This window comes from Anser anser, assembly GCF_964211835.1.
Source record: "Anser anser genome assembly, chromosome: 13".
In the NCBI taxonomy this organism is placed as follows: Eukaryota; Metazoa; Chordata; class Aves; order Anseriformes; family Anatidae; genus Anser; species Anser anser.
In genome coordinates this window covers 5,287,890-5,306,838 of record NC_139734.1, presented here as the reverse complement: position 1 = coordinate 5,306,838, position 18,949 = coordinate 5,287,890, and the positions used below count along the sequence as shown (strand labels likewise).

Below are 18,949 nucleotides of genomic sequence, written 5' to 3'. Positions count from 1 at the left end.
CAGCTGAACTACAGCCGGGTATTTAATGCAGAATTATATCTTTTGGGGGAATGTGTTATTTTTAAATGCTTAATAATTATGAATTCATTTGCCATTCTTTTTATAAGCAGGAGATCATAATGAACTCATCTGTTATTCATGTGAATGTCAAATGCGTTCCCACAGGAGTTTTATTCTAATTCACTATTAGTTAGTGGACTCATAAAATAAAACGCTATCCATTTTCCACTCTGAATATCTAACACTTGGTAATTGTTCATCAAAGGGCAAATGCAATATTTTTCTTTGATAACTTTCAGTTCTGATTTAACCAGGTAAAAAAATGGGTTTAAAGTAAACGTACCTTTAGAAGCAGTTAAAAGTACATTTGGTACACTGTGAATCTGTCATTTTAGATGCAGCGCGTGAGATCACGAGCTAGTATTTAAAAATGTAGATGTATTGTACTATAAGCATACACTCTTGAACTATAGGCATTTAACATAAAAAGACAAGCTACATAATAAATCACACTCTACCCCAATATATAATGCCTAATGATAGCTCAATGAAAGGCACACTTTCAGTATTCATGAGATGATCACAATTTTCATGCATCTGTTCTATTGCAGTTAAAAGGTGTAAAAGTGGAATAGTGTAAAGGTGGAATACTTACAGGTCACTGTGGGATTTGAATGTGATGACACTGGGCAGTGGGACTTTGACCTGTGAAAACAAACACAAACTTAGCAATAGAAAAACAGAGAGAAATCAGACTTTGATTATTTTTCAGAGTTAAATAGGTGTTTTTTTTAAAGATTTTTTTTTCTAAGCCCCTAATTTAAAGTGAATGTTAGCTGTACAGATCTAGCCCATGAAGTAATACCCCTGAAATATTTCAGCAACTGTTCCTTAGATCACTTCCTACGCTAGACTTCCCCTCATTTTATTGCAGTATGTCACAATGACTCTTCCAATACTGAAATGCGATATAGAAATGTTAACCAAAATGAGTAAACTATTAGAAAGATGTATTTCAAACAGGATAGCAACAGCTATAGAAGCCCAGTTTTAACTGGAACACTAGACAAGTATATTTCAATGTTGACATTAAAATCAAAATTCACAGGCAGATGAGTGCTTTTTTTTCAGTTGAAGTAACATAAGGATAGGTTTGTAGTGTTAATGACTGTCTCAATCACTTCTTCTGCATGGAAATGGTCATTTCCTCAAATCAAATGCTCAGTGCTTATATAAAAATGTTACCTCTGTGCAATCTCTGGCAGTCAGTAGGTGATTAGAATTTGAAGCATAAAGAAACTACTGAGAACAGGCATGCAAACCAAGTTTGGTGTGTTTGTACGTGGGTATCCATATAGATACCGTTTTCCTTGAGTCCAGAGTATAGCTCAAGAGACCTGGGAACAGACAAGTCGTTCATCAATTTACAGCAAGAACCTACAGGTTTAAAAGGCCTGGTGTGGAACTCATTGTTCTGTAACAATAAAATTCTATTGACTTCATTGGAGTAATTTGATTTGTACATATCTGAAAGGAGAACTGACATTTGCAATAGAAAGTACATCAGAAAACGTTATGATGGAGAACATGAATGCTACAGAAAGGAAGCAACAAAATTATGAATAAGGCTGCAGTTCTGTGAGAGACTGGGTGCTACCAATTCTCGGATTAAACTTTATTCAGAAGCTTGAGGCTTACTAGTCTCCTCCAAAGCCTTAAGGAAGTAATAAAGAATTAATAGCTGGATGCAGTGCATGTGAGTTGTTTGGCTTTTGCTACTGCACCAAAAAAAAAAAAAATCTGCAGGACTGAATACTTGAAAGCAGACAGGGGTGAGGGTGAGAGGTGACTCCCGAGGCACCAGAAGAATCAGCCTTATGGGGCTGCACTGACCAATTGCCAATGATGAAAGTGATGACTGCAACGAGAAAGGTTTTGCCAGAGCCTCACTGGCTTTTTGCCACAAGAGTTAACATCTGCTGCTAATTAGTGTTCTATATGGATATCTAGGCTCTTTTAAGACGATGAATTTAGCGCTTTCTAGCAGTTAGAGGTTTATAGCACCAAAGTACCATCGCCTTTATGACAAACACTGGCATTTGTCAGTTTGAACCGTACTGGGAACATTTTTTTCTTTGCACAGAAAAAGATAAATGCACCAGAATGACAAAAAATGGTGATTTTATAAAACCAGTCACAGAAAGGAGGACTGACGTGACATTCAGGTTGACATGTACAGATCGGAAGCACTGGAAGGCAGGAGGTTAAGTAATTTAGGCATTGAATATAAAGGATGGTAATACATCTAGAGAAATAGGAAAAAATGACATTCAATAAATAGTACGTTACAATAATACTGTAGAAGGAAACACTTATGACTGACGTGCATATTTTTCTAAAATGCAATAGTCTACTGCAGCTAATGAACATTCTCTTAAAACAATAGCTAAAAGATTTTGTGAGGCATGACTAGAATTGTCTGATATAAAGTGACTAGTGAAGCCCCATCTGGGACAGTGGAAGCAGTTCTTGACCATCTTAAGATCAAAAAGTTCCTTTATTGAAGTGAGAATAGTAAAGGGCAAGCAGAAAGATTCACTGACTTTTGGTATTTACAAAGATTAAAGAAAAAAGTTCTTTAGTCTTTGGAGAACAGCATATCTCACTTCTCCGAAAGGAACAGAGAGCTGGCAGCTTCAATGCTATCTCAGCAGTGTAGAATACCAGAGCAAGGGAGCATGAACCTAAGTTAAGAACTGGCCATTAGAGGAATGTAGGTGAAATTCCTTCACACCAGAAGCTAGATAATACATGCAAAAAGATAGCAAAAGCAGCTGTCAGAGTAAATTAAAACACTTCACAAGAAAATTAAGTAACATCTGAAAAGGAAGCTCAAGTAGTCTTAAATCAAAAGGGAGACCAAATTTAATGCTTGTTAGCTTCCTTACACGGGAGCAATTTCTGTCATCTGAATCAACTAACACTGTTAACAAATAATTAACGTTGCTAACATTCCCCTCTTTTCTGAAATTTCTGCTCCTTGCATTAACTAAACTTTTATGTAAGTTTCATTTCAGTGTTTTTAGATGAGATGTGAAATCAGCTACCGACCACCTGGGATGGTTAGAGGTCTAGTACAACTCTTAGAAATGAATGGAAATGTAACTGTGGTGTTCTGATCAGATATAATTCTCAGCAATTACATTCTATCCTCCTAAACTATTCATTTGGAAATGAATGATAACTTGCTTTCCTTATACACCTCAACTGTTGTGTCTGATTAGATTGTGGTGAGGTTTCAGTAGGGGTGGCTGTATGACTGCATTGGATAAACAGATACCTACGGATTGTTCTAAATTTACTAATTTTAAACTTTTAAAACAAGCACTTTGCACTCTTCATAAAAGCGAAATGCTGTTAATACATATGCTTGCTCTACAGCAGTGGAAAACATTTTGTGAAGGAGACTAACTACAAACAGCCATGTCAAAAAATATGTCCTAAGGCTTATTATTAATGTATCAGCTAGCATAAATCACTGAAGCTCCACTGACCTCAACGGAACCATGGTGAATTTCCAGTGAGAATACAGCTATGTAAGCTACATATTCTTTTATCACTGTACAATGGAAAAATACATTCAAAGAGGATAGGACATTGCATTGACGTAGTATTTGAGGAAGAACGCAGCTTCACAAAATTAAGTGAAAAGAATTCCATGGAAAAGCTACTACCAGTCTCACCTTATTGCAAGTGCTTTGATATTTAGGTTTTTAATTAAATAACTTTCTTGACTCCATTGACACTTTTACCATTTAACGTTTCTGTCTCTAGTTAGAGGACTGTCCAATCCTAGATATATAGAGAAATCACACTTGGAAATTTTTTTGCAAGTCCATGCCCAGTTTTGTAGTGTAAGCTCCATGCACAGATGGTTTAACAGGACCAAACCCTAAATTTGCGTAAGAGTGCAAAATGCTTGTAAAACAATGTTAATTTTAAAATAACAGACTAGATTCACAGGGTGGTGATATTGTAACATAGCTCAAAATATGAAACAGGGCCAGGATTCCAGTAACACAACATGTGAAGACCTTTTGTCTGCTGGCTGGTATCACATCCTGAAATGAATTTCTGTACAAGATTTTTTAGGAGAGACTTCAATAGGGGCTTAATATATGGAACAATAGCAGGATATGGCCTCTAACTGGTAAGAACAATTACTGTTCTCAGGCATGTGCAAGTTAACTTTATTGGATTTTGTGCACACTTTCTGGCCTAGATTCAGAGCTGCATCTAATTTCTCATGGGCACAGCTGAGACAGTGAGCCTACTGAAGAACAGCGACTATTCTGTCTGAGCAGAATATACCGAGGAAAACTCATATGAGCCTCAAGAGTGTGATAGACCAGTTTGGGAATAATGTGAGAAAGCCAACCAGGCAAAACCACTTTCTTCCTAGCTACACTCATAATGCCTCGGAGGCTGCAGTGCAAGGGGAGAGTTGTCTAGACGGTCTCCACAATGGGTGGGAACTCCCCAGACCAAAGGAATTCTCAGAATGTAAATCTTCCAGTTTTATGGCAGACCCATCCAAAAAAAGATCATTATGATGGGAAGCTACAAAGATAGAATTTAACCTCTGAATTTTGGGGAATGTAAGTACAGACTCTTCTCTAGAATAATATCCTCCACAATAAAACTAACAACTTCACAGAGATTCTGACTATGTACGTCGCGCACTTTTTGGGAGTTAATTTTTACAGAATAAACTGTGATATAATGTTTCCCTTAGTTTTAAGAAAGTGGAAAATGATATATTTGGAAAAGAGGGCTTTCTTTCCATTTCCCTTTCTTTCATTCCCTAGCTCTGAGTTTTCTACAATCTTAAGTATAAACTACTTTTCTTCACTTTCAAGGCTGTTCTTCTACCTTTTGTCATTCATACCTTTTCTCCACTGGCCTTCATCACCTATTATTTAAAACTCAAACACCTCTGTAATTTCCGACAGTTTCCCCATAAATACGTGCAATGTCACATTAGGCTGCATTTTCTCATTTTTCCACAGTACTGTTTAAGCTGCTCAAGGCTATTAATTCTCAGTTTTGTACAGTCCCCCCAAAACAGACCCACACAGATTTTTGGGCAGCCCACTGATACAGCGGACTGGAGAACTGATTTGGCTGAAAAATAATCAAGGGAAAAGAATAATTGTTTTTCAGTTTCATCTTCTGCCTCACATCTGCCCAAACAGCTACACGAACACAGCAGAATGGGTGGGACAGGAAAAAGAACAATCAGCTGAGGTAAAGCTGCTTAAACCAACATTACTACTACTGCAGAAATGCACACAGAACCACAGCCTAAACGTGCTATTTTAAGCACTCTTTTAAATCTCTCACCTGTCACGGTGCCTATTAAAAGAATGGATACTAATAAGGCAAGGATTATATCACTCCTGCTTACGGTGCAGCCCAGTTTTGGTTCATTGTTTCCTTGTTCTCATTGTGCTTGGCTGGTAATTAGATTGTAAGATACTCACAACACAGATTGTCTTTTGGCCTGCTTGAGAGCTACCTGACTCCCACTACAGTCAGTGCAAATTTTACCTTGGATTCAAAAGGATCATGCCCAGTAAGACACCTTTTCCCCCAGATACCAGCCAATCCGTTTGCATTTTTGTTTGTTTGTTTGTTTAAGAAGGGCAATCCTTCAGAGCAGGTTTGGATCGCTACGAAATACCTTTCTGCAAGTAGTATTGTTTTTCTTATCACCGTGTCCATAACAGCACTTGACAGGAATCATGGGTTGTGATTTTTAATTGAAAACTAATTTAAATCTCTCACTTGTAACAAGTGACAATTTTAGAATCACTGGGACTTTAGAACATAAAGTAAGCAAGAGTGCTACACAGCTGGAGTCTGAAAGAAGAGCTACATCACACCGAAATTAAACTGATTTAATTGCACTACCATACTAGACTTCACTCAGACTGTTAGGATTTTTTTTATGCTGAATTCACTTAGTGCATTTGACTGCATACAAGGCACAGCACAGTCATCAACCAACAGGAGAAAATCTGCTAAAGTTGGCAAAATATAGAAACACTATATAAATGAAGGAACTGAACACATTCAGTGTTCCTTATAATAAGAAATGTAAAGGAACTCAAGCTTTACCTGAAGCCAAGGGACCAATGAAACAGATGTCACAGTTAACCAAAGCCATCTCATTCAAAGAATAAACTCTTATTCAAACATAAATGGAAATTTTCCAGAGTTACAAAAATTTTTTGTTAATCTGCAGTTCTTTCCACTTTAAGATAATGACAAAAATATCAGACAATACTGTTGTGTCTTCCTGATTCCACTAAGCAGCAGTTACCACAGTTGTGTTCATATATTTGCTATTGTCTCAACAAAAGAGAAATTTGGTACATATTACATTGTACTGAGGAAAAAATAGCACAACTACCGGTAAGTTTGCAGGCAAATACAGAGAAGCGCATCTGCAGAAGTGGAGGAAGGAAGGTGTTTTTAATGAACAAGTACCGTATTTAATTTAGCCCTTCATTCAGGGAGCACTGCAATATGATATTTAATCAAGATCACTGTGCACTATCAGTACTGCCAATACTGCATGAGGATATCAGTCCTAGCTCTGAGACTTACCCTGAACCTCACAATTGCCAGTCTCAGTGGAGTGACCGATTTGTATTTCTATCCATACCATCAGCTTTTCATTTTTTATATATTTTTTGTGCATGTTAGTGCTAAAGGCTACAGAGCACTGAAAAACTTAGAAAAAGCTGGAATTCAATACCTGAAGAAACTCTTTTCTCAAAAGCAACAGAAGGTGTCACTGCTAACTGATTTTGAACAAATGAATCCCTCAAGTGGAAGAAACGTGAAAGTTGTTTCAGAGAGGGGAACTGGGTTCCATTCTCAAGTATCGGCCTGCTCCAAACACAAACATTAAAATTTAGCATACAAAAGATTGCTTTACACCATCAAATTCTTCTCCTTTCTGTTTGCTATTATTCCCTGCAGCTGTTTCACCTCAGGCTATGATTCAAACTGAGAGAAGTTTCGGCCAGTATTTGGACAGAAGCCCTCGAAGGGCTTTTTAACCAAGTAGTATTAGAGCTCCAGTAACCATTGATTTCCTCTTCAAATCCATAATAACTAAATATCCAGACAGTGTTAAGACCATGAGGATGCTGAAGAAACCCTCCCAACCCGAATCTCTGTAGTTTGCGCCTGCAAAAACTTTCTGCAGACTGCATTTGCAACTAGATAACGACTTTGTGTCTCTCTAAACTTGCAACATTCAGAGATAGTTTTAACCGTACGAGGCAGCCCTCGCTCCCTTGCCTACCTTGATATATAGTGCTGCTATTCTATGGTAAACAGCTGTTATATCCCATGCCAGAGATGGCTCCATGACACCGATGGTGTTCTTTTCAAAAATGTATATATAGGTTGTTATGTACTTTATGGCCACTGTGATGTCTCTCAATAAATTCAGACATATCTGTACGTGAGGCTAATATAAAATCCCCCCCCAGCAGCCTGGCTAGCTTAATTGCAGATGCCTCAAGCACTGCAGGAACTCACATCCTTTCCCCTCGGGCCTTCCCCTCCCTCGAGGCTCGCCATGAGGAAGCCTGAGCTGGAGGCTCTGGGGGCCATGGTGGTCTCGCAGGGTCACGGCCGCTTGCCCTGTGGCTGCAGGCCTCCGTGCTAAGCCGCTGCTTATGGGGTGCGAAGTAATCGCCCAAGCTGCAATGCAAAAATATGTTATTTATCTATATAAAATCTAAAATTTTAGTCATCAGATGGTTGTACATTTAATAGGTGCATCCCAGCACTCTCCGCAGGGCTCCCTGCCTGCCCACTCCAACACGCCCCCTCCCTTCTGTTCCCCAGCCGAAGGCACCTCAGGTCACTTGAATTATTTAGCAGGGCGTTTTGAACCAGCTCGGGGGCTTTGCGGGTGTATTTTCATTTCATTTTGCCAGCATGCGGGGCGGAGTCGCTCCACTTCCCTGACAGAAGGAGGGGGGGAAGGCGGCTCGGCCCGAGGAGGGGAGGGGGGAAGGCGGCCGGCCGGCACGCTCTAACGCCGCTCTCTCTGTCTCTGTCTCTCTCCCTCCTCCTCCTCCTCCTCCTCCTCCTCCTCCCCGTCCACCCTCCCCGCTGCAGGCGGAGCGGGCCCGGCAGGAGGCGGAGCGGGCCGCCGCACGTCCCCCGGCCGCTCGGCCGGCCCCCCCGCCATGGGTCGGAAGCGCTGCGTGGGGGGAGACGGCTCCAAGATGGCGGCGGGCTGCTGCGGGGTGAAGAAGCAGAAACTCTCCAGCTCCCCTCCGTCGGGCTCCGCCGGCCCGGGGGGCGGCGGCGGCGGCTCCCACTGCGGCGGGGCGGCGGCGGCGACGGGCGGCGAGCCGGGGGCGCTGCCCCCGCCGGGGGGTCCCCGACTCAACGGCCTCGGGGGGCTGGCGGGGGGCGCCGCCGGCTGCGCCCTGGCCCCGCCGCTGCCGCCCAGCTGCGGCGGGGGCGCCGCCGGCCTCTCCCCGCCGGCCCCCGCCGCCTCGCTGCTCTCCTCCCCCGGCGCCGGCTCCGGCGGGCCCGGCTGCAGGAAGATGGTGGTGTCGGCCGAGATGTGCTGCTTCTGCTTCGACGTGCTCTACTGTCACCTGTACGGCTACCAGCCCCCGCGGAGCCCCCGCTTCACCAACGACCCCTAGTGAGTATCGCCCGCCGCCGGCACCCGGCCCCTCGGCACCCCGGGGCTCCCCCCGGCCCCCGCCTGGCCTCGCCTGGCCCCGCTCGGCCCGCGGGCGCCCCCGCTGGGCTCTGTCCGGGCCCCCGCCGGTGCCCCGGGGGCTGCCCCGGGCCGCCGTCCCCCTGCCCGGCTCCTGTGCCGTGCCCTGCCCGCCCCGGCGGCGCCCGGCTCCCCGCTGGGCTCCGCTTCGCGGGGAGGAGCCGGCGGGGGAGCGGGGACGAGGCTCCCGGCTCTGCGAGGGGTCTGCTGGTGAATTGTTGCCGTCGGGTGCGGGGTTGTTTGGGGTCAGCCTGCGCGGAGCCCTTGTGTTGTGGTGAGCCCTGAATCTGAGCCTGTGTTCGATGTGTCCAAGCCCTGGGCCGTCTCCCACGCCGCGTTTCCGAAGTTTTGCATCGATCGTGATGAACACCTGTTACTGCCATCCTCCTTTGCCTCCCAAGTATGTGAGAGCTGCCACCGAGGGCCTGCTTTGTCCTGGTCCCTGGCTGCTCTCATCTGGGGTTCGTGCAGAACCCCACACCCTCCTGCCTCTGTAGGGCCCCCAGCAGCACCTGCCGGTGCCGGGGGACGGACGGACAGACAGACAGACAGAAGGGCTGCCACAGGTGCAGCTCAGACACTTCAGGGAGAAACTTCTGTCTGGCAGGAAGTTGTTTCCTCCCGGCTGGGATGAGTTACCACGCTCCGAGGCTGCGTGAACGCGAAGCTAACCTTAGGGGTGGTTTGAAATCACTTCCACCGTTTTGCTGTGCTTTAAAACAGGATGGAGCTCATGGGGCGAGCTCCGGCTGAGGCTCGGGTGAGTTGATCCACAACTCGCTCGGGTGACTTGATCCAGCCACCGTTTCATCTTTGGTACAGCGTGGCTCTCAGGGTCTCGACAGAACCCGTTCTTTACTGGTACTTAGTGGAAACGTTTTTTGTGTCCTCTGCCCACACGCACCCACACCTGGTGCAAATGGTTATCATGTGGTCCATGTTTCATTAATGAGATGTAGTGTATACTTCCTGGTGTTTAAAATACTGTCATGTGTTAATGATCTTGTTTGGAGTCCTTGCTGTTCTACCATCCAGGATCTATACGTCTCTTGCATACTGTCAGCTGCTGTCATGACAACCCGGCTCAGAGGATTCCTATTTAACCTGCCACCCCAGCAAGTCCTCCCGATATTCTCTTCGTACCTCCTGTGTGATTACACCAGAGTACCAGTAATGAAAGGAGGGCAGGGAGACTCCACCGTGAGTTTTTTTACCCAGGTCTTTTGTAAGTCCATGGCCGTCTTGCAGATACCAATTTTTTAGGTACTGCTGCGCTAAGTAGCCATTTTGCTCTGCGCTGTCCTGTATCTGTTCTCCATCCCAGACCACTGTTGGTTACACCATCACCTTTGTGCCAGTTCACTCCTTCCTAGTGCAAGAGTTGAATTCTGTCCGTGTCTCTCTGTGACAACATTACCTTGCTGCTATGATGTGCTTTTTTAACCACGGTGTTTTGCTGAAGATTCTCCTGTTACTGTCCCTGTTTTACTAATGGAGGAAACTGAGGCAGAGGTGAAGAGTTAACCACAGAAATGCTTTCCAGCAAGCACTTGGATTCCTCTCGGTAGCCAACAGATCACTTCACCTTTCTTCTCCCCCTTCTTACTTTAAAAAGGACGTAATAACAAATTAAGTAAAATTTGTATTTTTCTAAAATTCATGTGTGTGCATATGCATTCTTGAGATTTCATTTCCTGACCTGGTTAAAAAGTTGCTGTGTCAATGGACTTCTGAAAATGGCACTGCTGTTAGAATTACTGATACCGTTTGTGCATATTCCCATGCTCACGCCAGCATGCACAGTTTTACTGTGTATTGGACTGGAAGAATGATCTAATTACCATTTTATTTTTTTCCCTGGTTGGTTTTTACAGAGATTGGTTCCCTCTGGATCATTGTGTGGCTTCACAAACACTTGTGCCCGCACAAGTGTGAGGTGGGAATAAGCAGACAGATGGCAGAACTGCTGCTTTCAGCAGCCTTGTGAGCTGATTATGTTTGTGCAGTTGGGGAAGCAACTTTGAAAAAGTTGTTCAGTATTACATGTAAAATTCTAGGTCAGTGAATAATTTGCTCCTGCCAAATGTTCAGAGGCAGCGTGACTTCCAGCAGTCAAAAGATTTGCACGCAGTCTTATCAATGGCCGGGTAGCTCACAAAGGTATGATGTTGTCTTTGAAGCTGAGCGTCTTCCTGTATGGCAAAAAAACTGAATGGGAACTGGTATTTTTCAGTGAATGTATGTTGCAGCTTTCTGCCAGGAATCCTTCTGGAAATTTTGTCTTCAGACCACAATAACTGGTCTAAGAGTAGTAGCCTACAATAAAAGTCAGCAATTGAACCCTAGAAATACTTTTTTGAGTTCTGTTAATTACAGGGAGGATTAAAGACCTGTGAGCAGGTATCCTCACACAAGCGTGACTCATTTCTTGCAGGTCTTTGAACAATGAAACTGGGCAAGATCAAAGAAAAGCAGGTGACTGAATCGCTTGGGCTGGGGGTTCTGATGTGTTGTCTTCTGAACAAAAACTGCTTGCAGTGCCTCCGGATTCTTGTAACTTTTGGCTGCTGAGCTGAGGACCACAGCACGGCTTGAAGGGAAGGGATTTTGGAGCAGTTAGTAGGAATGAGACAAAATGCCAGTTTTTGAAAGGGTGCAGATTTTGGACTTTAGCACAGCCCAGACACGGATTAAATAACTGTCATTTTCCTATCTCTGAGTGTAATTCCTAAAGCACAGGTTATGGGATGCTGGTGGAAGGTATTGCTAGGGAGCTGTTGGGCTGGAGGCAGTAAGTCATGGGGTCAAAAGAAGAGAGTGGGAAGATGCTCAATCTGTCCAGTGGTGCCTTTGTGAAAATAGACTTGGCAAATCCTTCTTCTTCTCTTGCAGTCTTCCATTGATCTCTCACCATTTTCCTCTATCGTAATTGAACAGCTTTCTTCTACCTATAATGTCACCTCACTTTGAGCTGCCCTCTAAAACATTCCCTCCCTCCTTCTCAGGATATGCTCTGCAAGGCATGTCCTTGCCTCTTGCTTCTACCAGTGCAGTGGCTCTCAAACTACAGGAGTGGGCGGCAGGTAAAAATGGTCCTGGAGGTATGGAAGCTGATACAGAGTTTGAAAACTGTTGCCCCAGACAAAAATTTTCACTTACACAAAATGTCATTCAGTCATTGTTTCTTCTTGAAACTCAGCTTGATGTGTAAAGTTATGGAACACTGCAGTTATTTAAAGGTGTTTTTTTGCTGTAGAGGTTTAGAAGAGTCAATCAAAATACATTGTGAGGGGATGCAGAAACTGTCAAAAACACTTTACCCCGTGCATTTAGGGAGAAGGAAAACTGAATAGTCTTTTTTTCTCGTGTTTCTTATCTTTCTAACAAATAACTCTCATCTCTTTATTTCTTTTCTGGTTTGGTTTTGTGTAACGCACCCCATTCCTCCGTGATCAGTGCAAACGATACCACGGCCTGCCTTCCATTGTGGAAAAGGGCAGCACACCAGTGGGGAAGGACTCAAGGTTTGTGCTGCTCACTACAGTTCTTCTAGTAGGAAGGTGCTTGAGTGGAAACCTAAACCTAAGTGTGTACAAGGTTGGTGTGACAGGATGGGAAGGGTAAGTGTACAAAGAGGAGTTTAGCTGAAGCTGTGCAGTGGGGAATGAGGTTCCTATTTCCCTTAAAGATTCTGAAATATCTGCTTACTGCATAGATTTCCTTTAACGCACAGAAATCACCCTGCTGAGTTCCTGGTTCAGCACAGTGTTTGCCTCATCTTCAGGGCTCTTCAGCTTGCCTATTTCCCATTAATGCCAGCTTCTTTCTAGGGAAGATGTTGCGTGACAGTCCACCAGGTTAACTATTGTGCCAGCTGTTTGTGTCTTGCAGTCCTTCCTGAAAGTCTCCTGGGAACAGCCTGCTAGTTAACGGGATTATTTTGGTGCTGAGCACCCTTACTTGGCGCAATTTGTTCTGGCCATGTTGGCTGGTGCATGATAACCAAGAGCAAGGTTTTGCACCCAGAATGGCCAGTGCTGCCAGTGCCTTGCCTTCCTGTGTGGCTGAGGGGCTCTTGGGAAGGATGTTTACCACACATGCCTTGGTGATGGCTTGCTCATATCCTCCTCATCTCGCAGGGAGGACTGTGACAGAGGCAGTAAATGGTGCGTGCCTGCAAGGCTGCCAGCCCCGTGCACGTGCCGAGGCTCCAGCCACCAGCAGAAGCATTGCTGGCAACCATGTTCTTTACCACCTGAGTAATCTGCCTGGCTTCATCTTCTGGGATCAAAGGCCTCTGCTTTAAAACAAATCCTAGGCAATATCCAGTCTTGGTCCAAAGAGGTGGCTGGGAAATGGACCAGTTCTTTTCTTCCTTGGTGCTGTGCAGTACTCTGCAGCAACCCTTCCACTTGGCTGCAGGGCTGGGGTACGGATACACTGCGGTGTCAATGTGCTTGGCCTTTGTATTTCCATGTGTTTTCAGGTCTAGGATCTGTCAGTTTACATCTTCTAGAAGGGTATGGGGTAGTGCTACTACATCACCTTCATTCTGTGTTAGTGAAGTGTGGAGATAGTTAAATTCAGTGCAGTTTTAAGACGTGGAGCTAGCTTGTCTCTCGTGCCCACCAGTTTTCACACTTCCAAAGAAAGTTGTGATTCTGCTCAGAGTAAGTGTAAATTGACCCTGTAAGAAAGAAATGGTTCCAGGGTTTGTTACCGGCTATCCGATGTCTTGCCTTTGTGGGTGTCTTAATATTGTGTTAACACTAGTGTCGGTGATTTGTTAGTAATTTACATTGAAATAGTTTAAAATCTTCCTGTGCAGTTCCAAAGCTGAATCTTCCAAAATGCTAAATTACTGTCTGATGCTTTCTTCTAAGGCACTGAGGAAAGATAAAGCTTCTCTGCAGATGTGTGCATATGCTTACACATATGTAAATAATTATTTTTTTCTTAATTTCTGGTTTCTTGAATGGAGTCTCACTTTTAGTGAGTTTTAGTCTTTACAACTTAAAGCTCCAACTTTAAATTTAACAATGTGCTGGACTCCTTGCTCATGTCGGTATGTTTCTTTACAACCATTTTCATAAAACTCCCTGGAACTTACCAAATTTCAGTTATAGATTTCAGAGTATGGTCTTTAAATAAATAAAAAAAATCTTCCTCTGCAGTCCCTACTCAGAGTTCAGCTGTACCTATTGACATTAGTATCCTTGATGTCCGAAGTCTGAAATTTTGTTGTTACTCTACAGTACTTGAGTGGCAGTGGAAACTTACTTGTGTGGCAGTCTCAGTGCAATAATTTGTATTTGTTGTCACACTCGGTAACATTACACAACAGCTATAATGATTGCTTGGTCACAGCTAAAGATCAACACCAGTCATAAAACGAAACCCGTAGCATTGAAGAACGCAGACAGGGAAGTGCTGTTTGGTGTCTGTGTGTCTGTCTGACTTCATTCTGTTTTTTATGTATGTGTCACGGTTTCGTACAAGCTTCAGCATCTTCTGACTTAACACTCAATGGCAAAGACAGTGTTAAAGACTGGAGTATGAAGGAGCGAGTGGTTCATTCAAAGTGGCATCCTGTGGTGGAAGTTTTTAAAGTACTGTGCAGCAGCAAATGTATTTTGGCTGGCATGAGCGGTGCTCAGCAGGGAATTCCCAGCGTATTTTAAAGCAGGACTGGTGGCCGCAGTTTGGTACAGCAGAGGAGGAAAACAGAGCTGTACGGCTTCAGGAAACTTGCCTTAACCAGTAAGCTCCTCTTCTGATCTGATTGGTGAACAGAGCAAATACTGTTCTGATAAACTCCAAATTAAGTTAAATGTAATTTGAGGGCCTTTTCCTTCATAAACTCATTTTAGTGAACTGTTCGTATATTTCTATTAGTACAAGAGATCACTTCACAGATGGCCTGAAGAAAGGGCCCTGGTTTTCCTTCTTCAGATAAACACAACCACCGCAGAGTTATAAGAAGGGCTCCGATTCACTGTAATACTAGTTTGGCAGAAATTGTTTGTTCCCCTACCCCTTGTAGGGAGAGGAGAAGTCAGCATCCACGTCTCCCTGTGCCATCAATCTGGTCGTTCATTTTTATTGTCTCTTTTGTTTTAGTTGCAATCAAATCTTTAGTCACCTTCCCTTTTACTCTATCTTTTATTGAAGATATAAAGATTCCTGGGCATTTTGCGAATGCAGTTCTTGACATGGTCTTTGATGTTATATATTCCTATTTAACCTGTCTGCCTATGAGAAATGTATTGGGTCCCAATTTGACTGACTTCATGTGTACATCTCTAGCATCTTTTGCTATAAATTATTGAGTATTCATAACTTAAGAATGCAAATAATTATTTTTGAGTTACTGAATGACTGTAGAGCTTTGCCTTTGTCAGTTTGCTTAGGGTACAGACCTAGGCTGTGACCAGGTAATGAATGAAGTATATTTGCTTTACCTAGCCCGTATTTTTGGATCTCTTGAGACATGATTAAAGGAGCAAGCTCAATAGCTATTTTACATTAAGCACTTGTTTACAGGTAACTGCAGATTTTCTGTACCATCAAATTATTGTCTTCAGAAGTAAAGTGCTTGTATGCTAACACAGAAGTTGTTTGAGCCGTATACTGGTGGTTGCTGTGGTAAGAGCTTCTATGGAAGGCAGGAAAGGTGCAAATTATTTAAAACTAATAGTAGACTTCCCAGAGTTTGGCCAACACAGAAACTGTTGCTAGGCTGGAGGCCAAAACAAGTCCAGTCAGGCCCTGACCCTCATTAGCAAAGCATTATGAGAATGCTTGACCTTTTTTTATGATGTTTATGCTCCTATGGAGCAGGGTATTATATTAGTACTGAATTTAGCATTGCAAAGTTTGCATCTAAATAACGAGCTGGGGCAGCTCTGCTGCAGTTAATTCATGAGTTCTCAAGAGCAAGTCCTTAGAAACAAAGCGTGTTGGGGAGTGCAGTATCTATATAAAATGGAGTGCAGCTGTTGAAGTTAGCCATAGTGCTGTCTTCGGAGAGCATACAGCTAATCAGTTGAACTTGGATTGATAAACTATGTAGATATCCTTACTGTTAGTGCTGTGCTTTAGGCTGGCTGCCCAAAAGCTATGGTGTCTTTCAGCCCAGCGCTGTGAACAAAAGTAGGTATCTTTGCAGAGCTACTTGTGTGACCTTCTTAAAAACCATTCATTTTCATAACTGGGACCTTGGCAAATGGGATTAGTGTGAAGAGCTTCGCTTGTTCAGTAGGACACCGTCCTCCTCCTCCTTTGGCTGTAGGTGTTTATCCTGTAGGGTATTTGCTGCAGTTGTCATGTCTTTGTGCCTGCGCTCCCCCTTCTTGTATTCCAGGCTGTGTGTACACTTCTCTGCCGTATGGGATATGGCTTCATTCTTGTGATCTGACTGGCCTTTGGTAACTTCCTGGAAGACATGGCTTGTTGGATGTGGATGCTCCTTTGCCATGCTGAGTACTTGCAGCCGAAGTGATTGAAGTGCTGATTTCTTGAGAATGGCATCTCACAGAATGTGGGACAGCTCTGCTGTCTTGTGGCAAGGCCGCTAGGACAGCAGCAGTATAGAAGTGTTTATGTCTTCCCAGGACACTTGTACCTTTCTGTGCTGTAGGGAGCTAGTTCTCGTGTTTCTTGGTGCTTTTAAAAAATCATTGTATGCCCTTTTTCCCATTAGCTTAAATTCTGGGGCATTGTTGGCAAGGTCCTGCTTAGGACCATGGTGTTTGTAGTCACAGGAGTCATTACCATACTCTTGCTGTTTATCCCTTGCCTCTCTGCCAGCAAAGATATCTCCTCTGCAGGCTCCTCTGGCACGTGATGGGTTCTAGATCTGAAACACCACCTGCTTTTCTTGATAGTACTTGGTGACCATGTTTGAAACAGAAGAGGAAAGAGGATCCTTGTCATAAACCTCTTCTAATCAGCATCAGAATTACTTCTGCTTCAACCTTTCCGTAGAATTGCATCACTTTCCTCGCTTTCCGCTTGGCATTCTGCACAGAGATAAGAGTTGTGCGGATGAAGCTGTAGAGTTTGTGAGTTTTAGGTGTGTTAGGAAAGGTGAGAAAGCATTTGTTGCTCCACTGGTAGGCAACTCTTTAGGCCAGCAAAGTAAATCTGGCTGCTTCCAGCCCCTTTGCCAGGTGACTACAGGAATGGAAGGATTGGGTGCCCCACCGTTTCCCATACCCAGTAAGTGAGCAGAAGGAGAAGTTCAGCTGCCAGTGAGTGACAAGTTGCAAGGCAGCTCTTCTGTATAGATAAAGGTGCTAAAACATTGACTTTTGGGGAAGATTATGTTAGGCAGAAGTTCCTTGTAAGCTTTAGAAGGAAAAAAAATATTTACTAGTCCTCGGAACTTAAATTTGGCTGCAACATTAAGCAGCCAATGGATGCCAGTCAGAAGAACATTGCACCAGCCATTTGCAAGCAGACTTTCTGTGGTGAGAGCATTGCAGGCTGGGGAGGTGGTTGAAAAAAGCACAGGAAGGGTGTGGTTGTAGTGAGGGAAAAAGCCCTCTCCATAGGCAGCTGTGGTGCCAGAAGAAGGTGAGTGGTTGTACGTGATGCATCCCCTAGGCAAGGGCAGAACAAGACTTCAGCGAGCCACTGGCCCAGATGAAAAAATGCAAGCCAAGCGATAGAAGGGAAGTTTTTCAGTACAGCATTGTGCAAGCAATTTTCCGAACTCTGCAGAACACAATGGAAATGTAATATTAAAAATAATCACTATTAAATGCTGAGCAAATGTGGAGTTATAGCGATTAGCTCTCCTCTTCGTTAAGAAGTAGGAGTCTGATTCTGGCTCTGGTTCAGTTCAACTGGAACTGAGAAGTAAGCAGACACAGAAAAGATAGGTGGCAAAAATTTCATGTGGGATGTTCACCACCATAATGTCTGAGTTCTTGTAAAGTATTGGGAGAGGAGTTGAAAGAAAGTAAGGATCAGTGCTGTTCATTTGGAAGAAACCCTGGATAAAAGCAAGTATTAAAAATAAAGGGTTGCAAAGAAGAAATAGAATATAAATTACCTTTCTCTTATTTCAAAGAAAAAAGATTCAAGTGAGACAAATATTCCCATGTATGCTTACCATTGTGGTTCTTAACCTCAAGGATAAATTATTGCAGCTTGCCATGTTTGGACTATATTTTAATATAGAAATCAGAGCCCGTACAAAAAGTTGTTCCCAGTAGTGCCTCTTTTGGGGAGAATATGAAATCTGTTATTTGCTGCCAGTGGCTTTCTTTTTTTTCATTTTGGAGGATTTCAAGGCGTTAAGTTTTTCACATACGTAATATAAATAGCTTGGAATAACCTACTTGAAGACTGCCTACTACCATATACCATTCTGCTAATTTAAGTGGGTTTTCTTCTTTTTTGAATGTGTCAGAAATGCTCAGCAGCAGCTGACTCCTATTTGTCATAAGCTGAAAGTAGTAGTGTAGTTACACTAGACAGAATTGATGAACATATAAGGTGGTGAACAGTCTGCTGCTACGTGTTTTATGGTCGGAAATTAGAAATTTCTGTCCCTGCTAAATAAATGGGCTATTCCGAAATGCTTCCTTAGTATGATTTCTTTAAATTTTTGCAGCCTGTTTGAGACTGCTGTAACGCATAACTTAAATTATGGAAGCTATAGACTTGGTTATTTCTGAAGCTTTCATTGAAATTTTGTGAAATTTTGTCTCAGTTGGGAAGAAGAAAAAGTGGTGTTTTTTTTTTGTTTTTTTCCCCCAAGGAAAGTTGCTAAGCCGTTCAAAAATGCATAGCCAAGGTTTTATTGTATTCTTAAATGTTTATCATCCATTTAGAAGTCCATACACTAAAAATGGAGATGCCTGATAATTGCTCATCCTCAGCGTGGTAGTCATCTAAATCTAATGATTACAGAAATCCGAAGTTTAGGCAACATAAACATCATGTACTTCTTTAGTTGTCCTTTATGTGGAACGTTTAATGGAAATTGCTCTGGAGGAGAAAACTAGAGCAGTCCATAGTGGTCTCTGAAATCTTGGCACTGAAGTTTAGGTCTTTGGAGATGTCTAGGAAGAAGCCATTGCAGAGAGATCAGGAATCTTCAGATGGTTCGAGAGA

At 43.2% G+C, this 18,949-nt stretch overlaps 1 protein-coding gene across 26 annotated transcripts in view; it reads left to right on the top strand.

Moving 5' to 3' along the window:
* AMMECR1 (AMMECR nuclear protein 1) overlaps positions 1-18,949 on the top strand; it is a 107,108-nt gene that overhangs the window by 17,238 nt on the left and 70,921 nt on the right. For 24 of the 26 annotated variants that reach the window (XR_014571968.1, XR_014571969.1, XR_014571970.1 and 21 more), the window contains exon 2: positions 8,206-8,746. Coding sequence is in view for 17 of the 26 variants with exons in the window: in XM_083797405.1 (XP_083653531.1) it covers positions 8,206-8,746 (541 nt within the window). In the remaining 9 variants the exon portion in view is untranslated. Of the gene's footprint in view, positions 1-7,355; positions 8,747-18,949 lie in introns of those variants that run through there. The other 2 variants (XM_083797415.1, XM_083797416.1) reach the window with 2 other exon arrangements.